This window comes from Corticium candelabrum, chromosome 15, assembly GCF_963422355.1.
Source record: "Corticium candelabrum chromosome 15, ooCorCand1.1, whole genome shotgun sequence".
NCBI lineage: Eukaryota > Metazoa > Porifera > Homoscleromorpha > Homosclerophorida > Plakinidae > Corticium > Corticium candelabrum.
This window is the reverse complement of record NC_085099.1, coordinates 5,719,625-5,732,124: the sequence shown is the minus strand read 5'-3', so window position 1 is coordinate 5,732,124 and position 12,500 is coordinate 5,719,625. Positions and strand designations below refer to the sequence as shown.

Here is a 12,500-nt window from a genome sequence, read left to right as displayed (position 1 = left end):
CGTTACTCCCGCTGACGGCAGCCCCTAACAAAAAGGCAATCGATGACCACACTAGCTGTATGATACGGAATGTTGTCACACTAACCACTCGCGTACACTCCGCAGGACACACAGTTTCCGTCACGACGTTCGACATCCTCGGCGGTAGAAAGATCGACGTGTCGTCGAGAGAAATAGTATGACCAACCTCCATAGAGTAGGCATCGGTGGGCCGCTTCACTGGTGTATAGTAGAGTTTGATGCCCGAATTGTCAGTCAATGCTGTAGAACAAGAAATATTTATTCGTTAACCCTATAAATAAATTTTATCCTAATTTCTGATTTGGCAGGTCGTTATTCATGTAATTGATTGGATAAAACAGTTGGTTGCTTGTAACAGGTGCATGCCCTTTAAGAATCAATAGAAAGGAGTTGCAGCAAACCAGCTGCGTGGCTATACAAGAGAGGTGACTTAATTATATCTCTTCTCGTTTTCTCTCTTAATTGTGGTTCTTTCCTTCGTTTTCTTCTTATCAATAGGTTTCTCTAGTAATATTAATTTGCCCTCGTTTGGCTTTGTTCTCCTGTAGCGCCCTTAGTTGCAGTTCTGTTCTCATCGTTCAGCTGTCGGAGGATCCCTTTTTCCTCGTTCCTCCAGTATTTTGGTCACTCGTGTCACTCTTTCTTCTTGTCACTGTTCCCGTCTGTAAACCCCCTTCTTATTCCCATCTCTTTGGTCTTTCCCCTTCTGTAAGTTCCCCTTTCTCATCCACCCTTGTCTCTTGGTTTATCCACTTCTGTAATTTCCCTTCCTCATTTACCCTCGTCTCTTTTAGCCTGTCTCCTAAAATCCTCCGTTACATCCACCCTTGTCTTGCAAGGTCTGTCTCCCCTTTCTCATCCACTCTGTCTCTTTGATTTATCCTCTCCTGTAATCCCCTTTCTCATGCAACTTCGTCTCTTTTAGTTATCTTATTCTGCAATCCCCCTTTCGCATCTACCCTCGTCTCTTTGGTCTGTCTCCTTCTGCAATCCTCCTTTCTCATCCACCCTCGGCTTGTACGGTCAGTATGTCTCCCTCTGTACCACCCTGTCTCTTTTGGTTTATCCTCCTCTGCAATCCACCTTTCTCATCCACCCTTTGTCTCTTTTGGTGGTATCCTCTTCTGCAATCCTCTTTCTCATCAACCCTCGTCTCTTTTGGTCTGTCTCCTTTTCGATCCTCCTTTTTCATCCACACTGGTCTCTTAACGTTTGTCCCCTTCTGTAATTCCCCATTTCTTATCCACCTTTGTCTCTTTTGGTTTATCCCCTTTCGTCATGCATCCACTCCCTTTATCGTCCATCCTCGTCTCTTTTGTCTTTCTAACGATCGTACTAACCGAGGTTGACCGCACAATAACGTGACGCAGCGTCGTTTCTTTACCATGCAATGTACTTACTCTCGCTTCCAGTTGGGTTGTAATAACTAGTTGCCATGACGACATACTGACTGCCTGATGAACCACTGAGTGGAAACCCAATATCGGTAGGAAAGAAGAAATCCTAACATTAAAAGTTTCAATAAAGCTAGAAAAAACTTTTTCATATCCAATAGTTACTTTGGCTCCTACGCCCACTGCTGCAAGCGGCGACCTGGTGAGACAAATCCTTACAAGACCGGTTATCGACGAGTCTCGACGAGTCTCGACAATTCCAAGATGTATTGACCAAAGACAAGGCAGCCGCGTTGCATTCGTATAATACGACGGAACGAACGACGTTTTCATTGCCAGACTGAATTACCGGACCAAACTGAAATATAGTCATTAAACAACACTCACTTAATCTACATGTCTGGCGCTCGTGCGCAGTAAAATTAAACTACGAACGCCGATTAGGGATCCTTCCGTTTGAAGCCGAGGAAGAACGAAGGTCTTGCACATGTCGCTTATAGTGCTGCTTGGAACATTGACCTGTCAACAACAGATACCAGTGCAGGAATTGCCAACTGTTGCCCAGCATACCAACACATGTACTCACAAGGACAGAAACTTACTGACACAGACACGACCATGCATGTTTACAGATACACCAAACAGTTACGATGCAAGCAGCTCGCAATTAGTATTATTCACAAAATATCAAAAACGTATGAATATGAACGATCACAAACGATTTCTTTTTACTGCGTTGTTGAGCAGGTCCATCGTTTGATGGTCTGCTGGTAGAGGTGCGGCTTGAACGTCGCCCGTGCCACTGAGAACGTTGATTTCTTTCGACCCCTTCGCAGAATGTTTTGTAACGGAATTTTCTGAGACTGGATCGCTATCGTGGTAAGACCATATTATCCAGACCGGGCCAGTCTAAAAAAGACACATTTGAATGTGTGCGCATAAGTGCGTGCAGGACGGGGCGGGCGTGTGTGTGCATGTGTGCGCGAGTGTGTGTGTGTGTGTGTGTGTGTGTGTGTGTGTGTGTGTGTGTGTGTGTGTGTGTGTGTGTGTATGTGGTGTGTGTGTGTGTGGTGTGTGTGTGCGTGTGTGTGTGTGTGTGTGCGTGCGCGCGCGCGCGTCTGTGCTGCAGCTCAATTGATTAGGAAGAGCATTTTAACAATGGAAATATCCGGGTTGCAAGTTCAAGTCACCGTGATGGCGAGTTATGGCATAATTTCCTTAAGCAAGAAACTTACAAACAATTGCTTCTCTCGACTCAGGAATGACTACCTGGTCTTTAACTGGAGTGGACAAGACCGCTGGCTTGGCAGTAACATAATGCAGTAGAAACGTACGTGTGGGCCTTGGTGTCCAGTTTTAGAGTTGCGCCATATGTCGGTGTCCATAGATGACTCTGGCCAAGTTCTACGTGGATTGTAGCGCTGGCCCTTAAGCCTCCACGTAGCGCATGGAGGTCCTGTCTCTAGAGGCAGGGGAGCTATCTCCGTAACTGACCCTATGGTCGACGTTGAACGACGTGAAGGACTTAATTAATTATTAAGTAACATTTTGTGTGAGTGTGTGTGCGCGCGTGCGTGCGTGCGTGCGTGCGTGTGTGTGTCTGTGTCTGTGTCCGCGCGATAGCTGAGTTGGTTTAAAGCCATGAAGAGTAGACATCCGGGAACTTGCATGGTTGTACGTTCAAGTCACAGTGATGGCGAGCTATGGCATAATTTCCTTGGGCAACAACCTTACACAAAGATGCTTCTCTCAACTCAGGAGTATAAATGAGTACCTGGTCTTTGACTGGGGATGGCAAAGGCCCCACCTGCAACAAAGTTCATCAGCCACTGGGGTCCTGGTGGGACTTCGGTGCCCACACCACAGTTGGCGTTGCAGACGGTGCTCTTGCGAGTACCTGATCAGGCTCCAGGAGATTACTAAGCGCAATCCATAGCTCCTGCATAGTGCACAGGAACCCAGCCATCTGGCTGAGGGCGTAACCATTCAACGGCAGCTCCTTATCCATTTCCCATTTGTGGGTGGGTGGGTGCGTGCGTGCGTGCGTGTGTGAGTGCACGTGTGGTGTGTGTGTGTGTGTGCGTGTGTGTGGTGCTGCAGCTCAATTGGTTAGAAAGTGCATTTGGACAATGGAAACATTCGGGTTGCAAGTTCAAGTCACAGTGATGGCGAGTTATGGCATAATTTCCCTAAAGCAAAAAACTTACACAAAATTGCTTCTCTCGACTCAGGAATGACTACCTGGTCTTTGACTGGGGTGGACAAGACTGCTGGCTTGGCAGTAACATCATGCAGTAGACGGGTACTGTGGGCCTTGGTGTCCAGTCCTAGAGCTGCGCCATATTGGTGCTCCTAGATGACTCTGGCCAAGCTCCAGGTGGATTGTAGCGCTAGCCCTTAAGCCTCCACGTAGCGCATGGAGGCCCTGTCTCTAGAGGCAGAGAAAGCTATCTCTGTAACTGACCTTATGATCGACGTCGAACGACGTGGAGGGCTTAATTAACATTTTGTGTGTGTGAGTGTGTGTGTGTGTGTGTGTGTGTGTGTGTGTGTGTGTGTGTGTGTGTGTGTGTGTGTGTGTGTGTGTATCTGTCTGTCTGTCTGTCTGTCTGTCTGTCTGTCTGTCTGTCTGTCTGTCTGTCTGTCTATCTGTCTGCGTGTTTGTGTCTGTGTGTGTCACCGCAATAGCTGAGTTGGTTTATAGCTATGGATAGTGTACATCCGGGAACTTGCAAGGTTGTAGGTTCAAGTCACAGTGATGGCGAGCTATGCATAATTCCCTTGGGCAACAAACTTGCACACAGATGCTTGTCTCAACTCAGGAGTATAAATGAGTATCTGGTATTTGACTGGGGATGGCAAAGGCCCCAACTCCAACAGAGTTCATCAGCCACTGGGGTCCTGGTGGGACTTCGGGTCTACACACCACAGTTGGCATTGCAGTCGGTGCTCCTGCGAGTATCTGGCCAGGCTCCAGGAGATTGCTAAGCACGACCCATAGCTCCTGCTTAGTGCACAGGAACCCAGCCATCTAGCTGGGGGCGTGACCGTTCAACGATAGCTCCTTATCCATTTGCCATTTCGCAGTGTGTGTGTGTGTGTGTGTGTGTGTGTGTGTGTGTGTGTGTGTGTGTGTGTGAGTGTGTCTGTGTCTGTATCTGTGTCTGTGTCTGTGTCTGTGTGTGCGTGCGTGTTTGGAAAAACCACGCCTACCTCAATCGATAAGTCCTTCTCGGGATCTTCGCAGGCAGATAACTTTCTCCTGAATACCAGGGTTGTCGTCCCATTGCTCTCTTCTGCAGAGAGTAATTCTACGTTCTGCTTCGCGTCAATAGGAGGCATCACTCTGGCATTTGCGAATCGATCCTAACAAATTATACCAATTAATACGAATACCAACTTGAACTAATACTTTACCGGTAATTAAATCATATTTACTGATTAGATAAACTTGTCAATCTACTGCGTTTCAAACTCAACTCCTCCTATCCGCACTAAATTTCAAATCTTCTGCTCATATAACTGGTCTGTATGCCTAAACAGTAGTATTACAGAACATACTTAGTCTATTTGGGGCTCCAGTCAGATTATCTAAGAACAGTAAACGTAAAAGTGATCTATCTAGTGTTGGCTTGAAACACCATGTCTGCTACTCTCTAAATACCAAGACTGACTGATAAAAGTTTGAACGTACGTCTATAAACGTACAACTTGTGTGTCATCAAGTACGCAACGGTACACTCACTAAAGTATAGATACCACGTGTATAATCTGGTTGCTATGGAGACGAAGGTGCGCTCTCATTCTTTATTTCTAGAAATTCATGCGTACTGTCGTACTCCATACCGCTAGAGCCGAGCGCGTCACACTAGAGCTTAAATTCTCTAGAAATTATAATAGTCGTTTACTTATTTACCATTAAAAACTTACCATGCTGGTGTCTTGACTAGTGATCCCATGAGCCAAAAAGCATTCGGCCCATCCTAGAAGAATTTATAGATACGTCATATGGTAGACTACTAGCTCGCTGTCTTAATGGAATAGCTAAGGTTCAAACTAAGAGTCAAACATGAATAACGACCATTGCGTCTGCGTGGACAAGGCGCATGCATCTATGAGGCCATTAGAATGCTTATATTGTAAAATGTTAACTAAGTTGTTTTTAATTAAAAGGACAAGCTCAACCTTTTTCGGTTTCTAAGACCCCGGTGACTACTGTACCCGTAGCACGCCTCTGCGTTTAGTCAGGGCCCGGCTGCATGGCCTCAATAATATTCTGCGTCACTGCATTACTTTCTATTCGCGTTCCCTTTGCCTTTGAAAATCTGTAATAACTTCTGCGCAATAAGGCAGACAGTAACGATCTTGGTATCGTTCGAAACCGCAAGTTCCAGGATTTTCTATAGTTAGGGTAAACGACAGCGTATGCAATACACAGGCGGCTTGATAATGCTTTTGCATATCAAGAGTCGTTAGAATTCTTAACTCATTAAGAAGGTTTGATCTTACAACAAGAATGCTGCTAATAGAGGAAGTAGCCAATTAGCGAGGTCAGTAAACGGTCCGCTGCCTTGGCATCAACTCACAGTTGCTGTTGTTTCGCGAGTAGTTGCTTGATAGTTCTGATTCCTCTTCTCGTTCTGTTTCGTCTTGATAGCCTGCGACTTCCTCTACTGTTACCTAACATCTTTTGTATCGTAATATGACCTCTAAATTGTACAGTTACTGGGATATCACTTACATCCGAGTGTGGTAAACAATACAGCTGCATCATTAGTCACTTCCGAGCGCAAAGTCAACGCGAACAATTTTAGTACTCATACAGGGCCGGATCCAGAGGGGGGTTAAGGGAGTCGAAACCCCTCTTTTCCAATAGGTGTGGTTCAATAATTTCATATAATTTCATTAGAAAAGAGAAAATTAGTAATGCTATACATACTGCTAACGGTGAACCCCCTCTTTCAAAAATTCCTGGATCCGGGGCTGTCGTAGTAAGTGTTTTTTTTGGCCTGCAAACCTCGAAAGCTTCCTGGTAGGCTGGGCCGCTGGCTACCGTATATTTCTGCCCCATCTAAGAAATCCTACATCCGTCACAGCACAACTTCCAGCATGAGGAGATGCAAACCAGAAGTACGACGTTATCAAAGAAGTCACACACGAGCCAATTATAGTTACGCCTAGCTACTATGCTAATCGTACTAGTTACCATGCTAATCGGTACTAGCTAGACGTGCTCTCAATCGTGTCTCCCTCACATTTCCCTAGCTCCCTACAAGTGAAATTTCGCAATTTTGTTGGTCTGACATGACGTAACAGTATACGCACATGCACGCGCCGTGCTCGTACTTTCAAATATCCTTGCCCGTTCGCCACCCATCCGATGACGACGTCGGAGTTGGACATCATTCCCGTCGGAGAAACACCAAAACCAATCCATCCAGTCGTTGCGACCTTGGAAACGAACGTGATCGTCTCGTCGGGCCAGTTCACCTTCCAGCAGAGTAGATACTTGCACTCGATGTCGTCGAGGCAGGCGCTGCGCGAGTAGCCTGTAGGGCAGAGGTGCTGGTCGCAGCGCACGACGACGTTGACGCTGCAAGAGAGAATAAGTAAGGCTGCAATGCGAGACGAAGCAAACATTTTTGCAGAGCAAATTCTAGATTTCGGTGTCCCGTATGTCGTGGGCGTAACGGGGGCTGATCACACCATCAAAGCTGCGACGCTTGCGTTAATTAAGACGGTCACACTTGCCTTTCCCGTGACGTCATCAAAACGTGTTGCGGCGTTTGGTCCACACTGACCTACTCGCGCAACAAGCCTCTTCGCCTTTTCAACTTCCGTTGGCTGCGCGAGACTACATGATCTAGGTAGGTCGGACGGTGTCATAGGCAATTTGACATCCCCTGTTGGTTGCATCTCCGAGCTGTATTTACTAGGGAGTTTGGTATCTCATACCCAATAGGTATAGGTAAAATTTCACTGCACCGGCGTAGCGTCCGGGGGCTGGGGGAGGTTAGCCCCCAAACATTTTTTGGCGTGTCACTTCGCTTCAAGCAAAACTATCATTTTAAGTTACTAAACAGTGGCAGTCCTCTTAATCTCAGAGTAGTACGTTGACGAACGACGCTAACTATATTTCTGTGACAATACACATCATCACAGTATGCTAAAACCAGTGTCGAGAAGTCGTGGACACTTAAGGAGAATGGAATTTCCTGCGGCTCCGCTACCTAATCATTTGCTTGCACTCTACGGTACTTTCTCCACAGGTTTATTATTTATTATATAGGCGTGGTTGGGTACGCAATATGAGCCAGTTACAGCGCTTGTACAGGTCACGTGGAGGTAGAATATAACCGATAATTCACTCACTGTCATAGCAACAGAATATACCCTGGGTATATTTTAGAGTAAACATCAGGCTTGAATACAATACTCTAAATGCCATTTAGTCTATTAGCATATTTTTCCTTATACAAACTTTCACAAGCCATTAACTACCAAACATAACACAACACACCTAGGGCAGTCAAATAACACCTATTACCTCTACTAATTACGTCAGCAAGGTTACAAGCACAAACAAATTATTTATTGCTTGTTGCCCATGTAGAATGTAACGGTGCAATTTGAAAAGTGGAAAGGGAGTGCAGGTATTGCTGCTTCACATGACCTGTCCCATTCAGCAGCATTGCTGGGGTTGTTCTCTATGTCGTCACTATTGGGTGTTGGCTTCATGCAATCCACGCCCATACAATATATTACATATTACATGGGTATGTGGTGTTTATGGCATTATGGACAACTCGGTCTCAGGGCTTATCACCTCGATAATTGAACCTCGGGTCAATTATCTCGTTGATAATCTCGTGAGACCTCGGGTCAATAAATGCCATAAACACCAGCTACCCATGTAATAACTAGTGCTTATTGATTAAAAAACTATAGCTAGATCTATATTGCTCGCTAGATTACGAAATGCTAAAATTGCTCAACGTCGTTTGCACTCAATTGGTCTTCTAGATTCCATTGTCATCGAGATGCCATTTAATTTTGACGATCGCAGCGAGCCATGAAAGCGTTTTTGGCACAGACGGTAACAGTGTTTCCACTTATTTATACGCACACTGACGATACTCAGTCTCACAGTTTATTTGTAACCTAAAATTGATACCAATTCACTTAGATGCCTACAAACTGCGATCTAGAAAAGTAGAAAATGGGCGTGGCTTTGTGTAAAAATGGGCGTGGTTTGCGATCTAATTTATCGATTCCCCAAACTTGAGGACCACGCTATGCCGGTGTTTTCAGTCAGCTGACGAACTACCAGTGCACTTCCAAAAAATAATTGTGCGACTCTAAACGATCATGTGCTACCATGCAACAGCACAAACTTACGCTGATGTCATTGTTTTTAGTACGAAACACCGAGTAGCCCATGCTACAAGTTCTGGTTCAAGATTAGCCGTCTAACTGTGAACGTCTCGATTGTCTCATATCATTTTCAATTAGTTCCACCAGTTTGAGATTATATTAGAGTGTTACAAAAACCCAGAGAAGCATATTACACGGTCTGAACTGTAGCAAGTTTAGTTGAAAGAAGTGCATGACGTCTGCCGACTGTGCGTGCGTAGACGGTATGTTGATCTTTGCGTCACCATTTAGATTAAATGGTGACTGGTATTATGACTATTGTCGCATTTTCTAGTCGTGGGAATGGCTGATTAGATTAATTTAAATATGTATGTTATCTATGTATGTATAGGAATTTACCAAAGTGCTTCTGCTAGTTGTGGTTACTAAAGTAAACTTTTAGTACGTGTCGGTGTGTGTTATTGTTCTGCAATTAAATACATTTTAACAAAGTAGTAATTAATTAGTTAATTAATTAAATTAGACTGTTTGTAGCGTGCGTTAAATAACACTCTTAACACGCGTTAGTAGACTGCTTCCGTCACATGACTGATTCTGAGGATAATATGACGCAGGATTCTTGACCACGCCCTCATTAATACTAGCTCACTCGTCCGTTCTCCGCACGGGCAGGTTAGACTATTAGTTGTTAGTTAATTAAAATACAGTTTCCTTTTAAATGGCAAATCCCGTAAAAAGTAGTTCTACAGCACTGTGTCATTCTACTCTGCACCTCCAAAAGGGGACCCGGATAAAGTTGGAGGCTGACGACACCCTGCCTATGTTCTTACGCATGCTGAGTTACACCTGTACCCCAAATTTTAGCCTTGTGCGTGATCCGGTCTAGCAGGCTATCATACTTACACACACACACGCGCGCGCGCGCACACACACACACACACACACACACACACACACACACACACACACACACACACACACACACACACACACGAATAGAGAAGCACATTACAATGCCAAACCCTTAGTCGGTGTGTGTAATCACATATCTCGTCACGTGATAATGTTTTGCATACTGAGGCTTTAGTCCAAGTCACTCGTCTCAGCTAAGGCTTCCAATGCACCACTATTCCGAAACACTGTGCAGAAACACTGTGCACGGAACAAGCAAAATATTACAAGTCAGGTACATGCAGCTACATGTACCGCATGGCGCCTGAATCCAGCACCTTCGCTTTTTACGCCTAATTGTTGGTGGGAAAAACATGCGCGTGAAAATGTAGACTAGGCGTTGCACATGTTTTATGTGCTAAACCTTTATGTAAAGCAAAGGACTGTACTAAACACCATGTACATGCAGGACGGACTTTCGATGACCGAATTCTCGTTAGCAGCTACCAAACAAAGAGAGGTGCAGCCTTATGATGACATCACATTTGTCTATTGGTTCGGTAATGACACCCCTTGTCGTCTATTTGTCGGGATAGCTTGATTTGCATCTGCGCAAATCGAGTATAGACGTACGGTCGCACGTCGGACGACTACTAAATCCTTATCCCGGATATCCGGGCCTCGAATAACTACTCAGTGTATTACAGTCTAAATAAATAGAGAGCCACTACAGTGATAAACCCTCGGCGGGTCTAAGACATGTATGCAGTGTACGTAAGGGCGTGTGACCGTTTCGTCCATTCCATGATCATGAATTTGACACCATTGATTGAAAATCCTCTCACGTGGTGGTTACGCCTACCGTATTTGCACAGCCATCACCGTCTAACCGCAGTCATTTAGGCAGATGCACAGGTTGTCGTAATGAGGTGACCCAAGCCTAACAAAACATTAATGTGGGAAAACATGCACGTGTAAATGTAGATTAGGCGTCTCTGTTCGCTAACTTTGAGTACCGTAACAAAATGAATAGAGACGCACTAGCGTGCTTACAGGTCAGTCGCTCCGTCCGACAAACAGACGCGCCGTCATGGACAATGAACGTTCCCCTTCGCAAATTCCCGTGGAGCTCTAAGTTTCTGTTGAAGACAACACTTTAGTGATTTTTGCAACACTACCGCGACCGCTCAACCACGCACAACAAAAATTCAAGCTGTCAGACTGCAGAACCATGCACTCTATGCAGAACACCGTGGAAGAAGCAAAATGTTACAAGTCAGGCACAGCTACACGTGCCGCATGCATGAAGTCTGAGCGCCTTAAACACCCTAGACGCCTGGTTGTTGGTGGGAAAACATGTACGTGCAAATGTAGACTCTAGAGGCGTTGTTTCTATGTGATAAACCCGTAAAGCAAAGGAATAATTATATGCGCCACGTACAGGACAGACGCCAGATGCCTGGAATTTTCGTGCTACCACAGCTACCAAACAAAGAGAAGTGGAGCCTCATGTTCGTCTATTGGTCGGTAATGAGACCACTTCTCGTCTATTGATCTGCGCTAATCGAGTATAAACACGGTCGTACGTATACGGTCGTATACCAACGGTCGTCGGCCGACTACTATATCCTAGCCCTGATATCCGGGCCTCGGGTAACGAGTCAGTAGTGCCGTGTCAGCTGCTTCATGCCTAGACTGTAAGCGACTCCATTCAGAAATCTCTCTGAACAGGTCGTATCGATATCTCTCTGTGACATGAAATATGACATACCAATCAAGTCAAATTTGGCACAAGTCAAAATTTGTAAAACTGTGCAGTAGTTTGCATTCAACTAGCAAATCTATTATTGACTTCTAGCTATCTATCATTTTACAGACGGTCTAGCAGATCACATCCTTCCGTAAAACTCCTCAAACAAACAGAAACAAACGTGTTGACATCAATTCGTTGGTCTAGATCGAAGCATGTCGCTTTCATTCGCAGCCGATCACTGTTGCTACTAAAACCACCCAAAACAAGTTGGTCATCAACTGATTAGCCGAACTAACTGCAGATGGAGATGGAGACTGATCAGCTAGGCTGGTCGTAGACACAACTTGTTTTGATGTGCTAGTCGACGACTCAGACGTATTAGTGACACCCGAGCACGTCGGATCAACCGTCGGCGACTCCCTGATCGTTGGCAATACAGTGTAGTTGAAATACTCGGCGCCCTAATTCGACAAGATATTAATATCAACCCGAAATTTGAAACGACTCGTCTCACCAGTAAGTTGTCCAGACGATAATCAAAACACAAGTATTCTCTTTCTTTCATAGACCAGTACTGTTGCTCCCATAGAGTGTACTCGTCTTCCCTACTAAATTTCATGTTAGTTACACTCTGAAGGACTTGCTTTTGTAGTATTTCTGGGTCGGTTGACATATTTGCGTAATCTATGTAATAATAATTTCGTCTGCAAACACAGATAATAACAAACGATTTATAAAGTCACTCAAAGAACGGGCGATGCGTTTGCTAATACAAGAATGCTTGTGTAAGGTAGCTCTGTAAGTGTTTAGTAGAAATTTGGCTTAGGCAGATGGCAAGCTGAGGCTTCGGATATACTAGAAAGAAGGCAACACACATTTCCTCTTGCGTACCCTCTCCGCCCTGTAACGGAAACGACGCGGTGAAAAATTTCTGGAAAGATTGATGATGCGTGTTTATCTCACGACGGTCACGTGATCTCTCTTCGTTGTGTCGTAATCGCAAAACACCTGGACGTCATCTCCCTGTAGAGTTCACACATCTTGTGATTCGAAGGCAATCTAGTAAT

General features: G+C 45.0%; 3 protein-coding genes across 4 annotated transcripts in view; all 3 read right to left on the bottom strand.

Annotated features, from left to right (window-relative positions):
- The window catches only part of LOC134191194 (DBH-like monooxygenase protein 1), a 5,311-nt gene extending 3,393 nt beyond the window's left edge, over positions 1-1,918 (bottom strand). For both annotated transcript variants that reach the window (XM_062659780.1, XM_062659781.1), the window contains exons 1-4: positions 1,581-1,918; positions 1,422-1,524; positions 86-261; positions 1-24 (exon numbers count right to left, since the gene is read on the bottom strand). The exon at positions 1-24 is cut by the window's left edge and continues 34 nt beyond it. In XM_062659780.1, the coding sequence (XP_062515764.1) occupies positions 1-24; positions 86-261; positions 1,422-1,524; positions 1,581-1,748 (471 nt within the window). In that variant the 5' untranslated portion in view covers positions 1,749-1,918. The remainder of the gene's footprint in view (positions 25-85; positions 262-1,421; positions 1,525-1,580) is intronic.
- Positions 1,919-2,126: 208 nt separating this feature from the next.
- Positions 2,127-7,076, bottom strand: LOC134191558 (DBH-like monooxygenase protein 1 homolog). Its single transcript, XM_062660179.1, has 3 exons — positions 6,762-7,076; positions 4,629-4,781; positions 2,127-2,324 (listed from the first exon to the last, which is right to left on the bottom strand). Exons 1-3 carry the CDS (start codon positions 7,053-7,055, stop codon positions 2,127-2,129), a joined length of 645 nt encoding a protein of 214 aa, XP_062516163.1. The 5' UTR covers positions 7,056-7,076.
- A 4,288-nt stretch (positions 7,077-11,364) lies between these two features.
- The window catches only part of LOC134191008 (DBH-like monooxygenase protein 1 homolog), an 8,107-nt gene continuing 6,971 nt past the window's right edge, over positions 11,365-12,500 (bottom strand). The window contains exons 11-14 of the mRNA XM_062659561.1: positions 12,397-12,456; positions 12,207-12,334; positions 11,948-12,137; positions 11,365-11,894 (exon numbers count right to left, since the gene is read on the bottom strand). Of these exons, the coding sequence (XP_062515545.1) occupies positions 11,655-11,894; positions 11,948-12,137; positions 12,207-12,334; positions 12,397-12,456 (618 nt within the window). The 3' untranslated portion in view covers positions 11,365-11,654. The remainder of the gene's footprint in view (positions 11,895-11,947; positions 12,138-12,206; positions 12,335-12,396; positions 12,457-12,500) is intronic.

What these genes read in the sequence shown, in the direction of transcription:
- LOC134191558 (XM_062660179.1), bottom strand. Translation starts at nt 7,055, where the DNA reads ATGTTTGCTTCGTCTCGCATTGCAGCCTTACTTATTCTCTCTTGCAGC. An exon ending in ACGGGCAAGGATATTTGAAA is followed by an intron (nt 4,782 to 6,761) that starts GTACGAGCACGG and finishes ATAATTTGTTAG; the next exon opens with GATCGATTCGCAAATGCCAG. An exon ending in AGAAGGACTTATCGATTGAG is followed by an intron (nt 2,325 to 4,628) that starts GTAGGCGTGGTT and finishes TGTCTTTTTTAG; the next exon opens with ACTGGCCCGGTCTGGATAAT.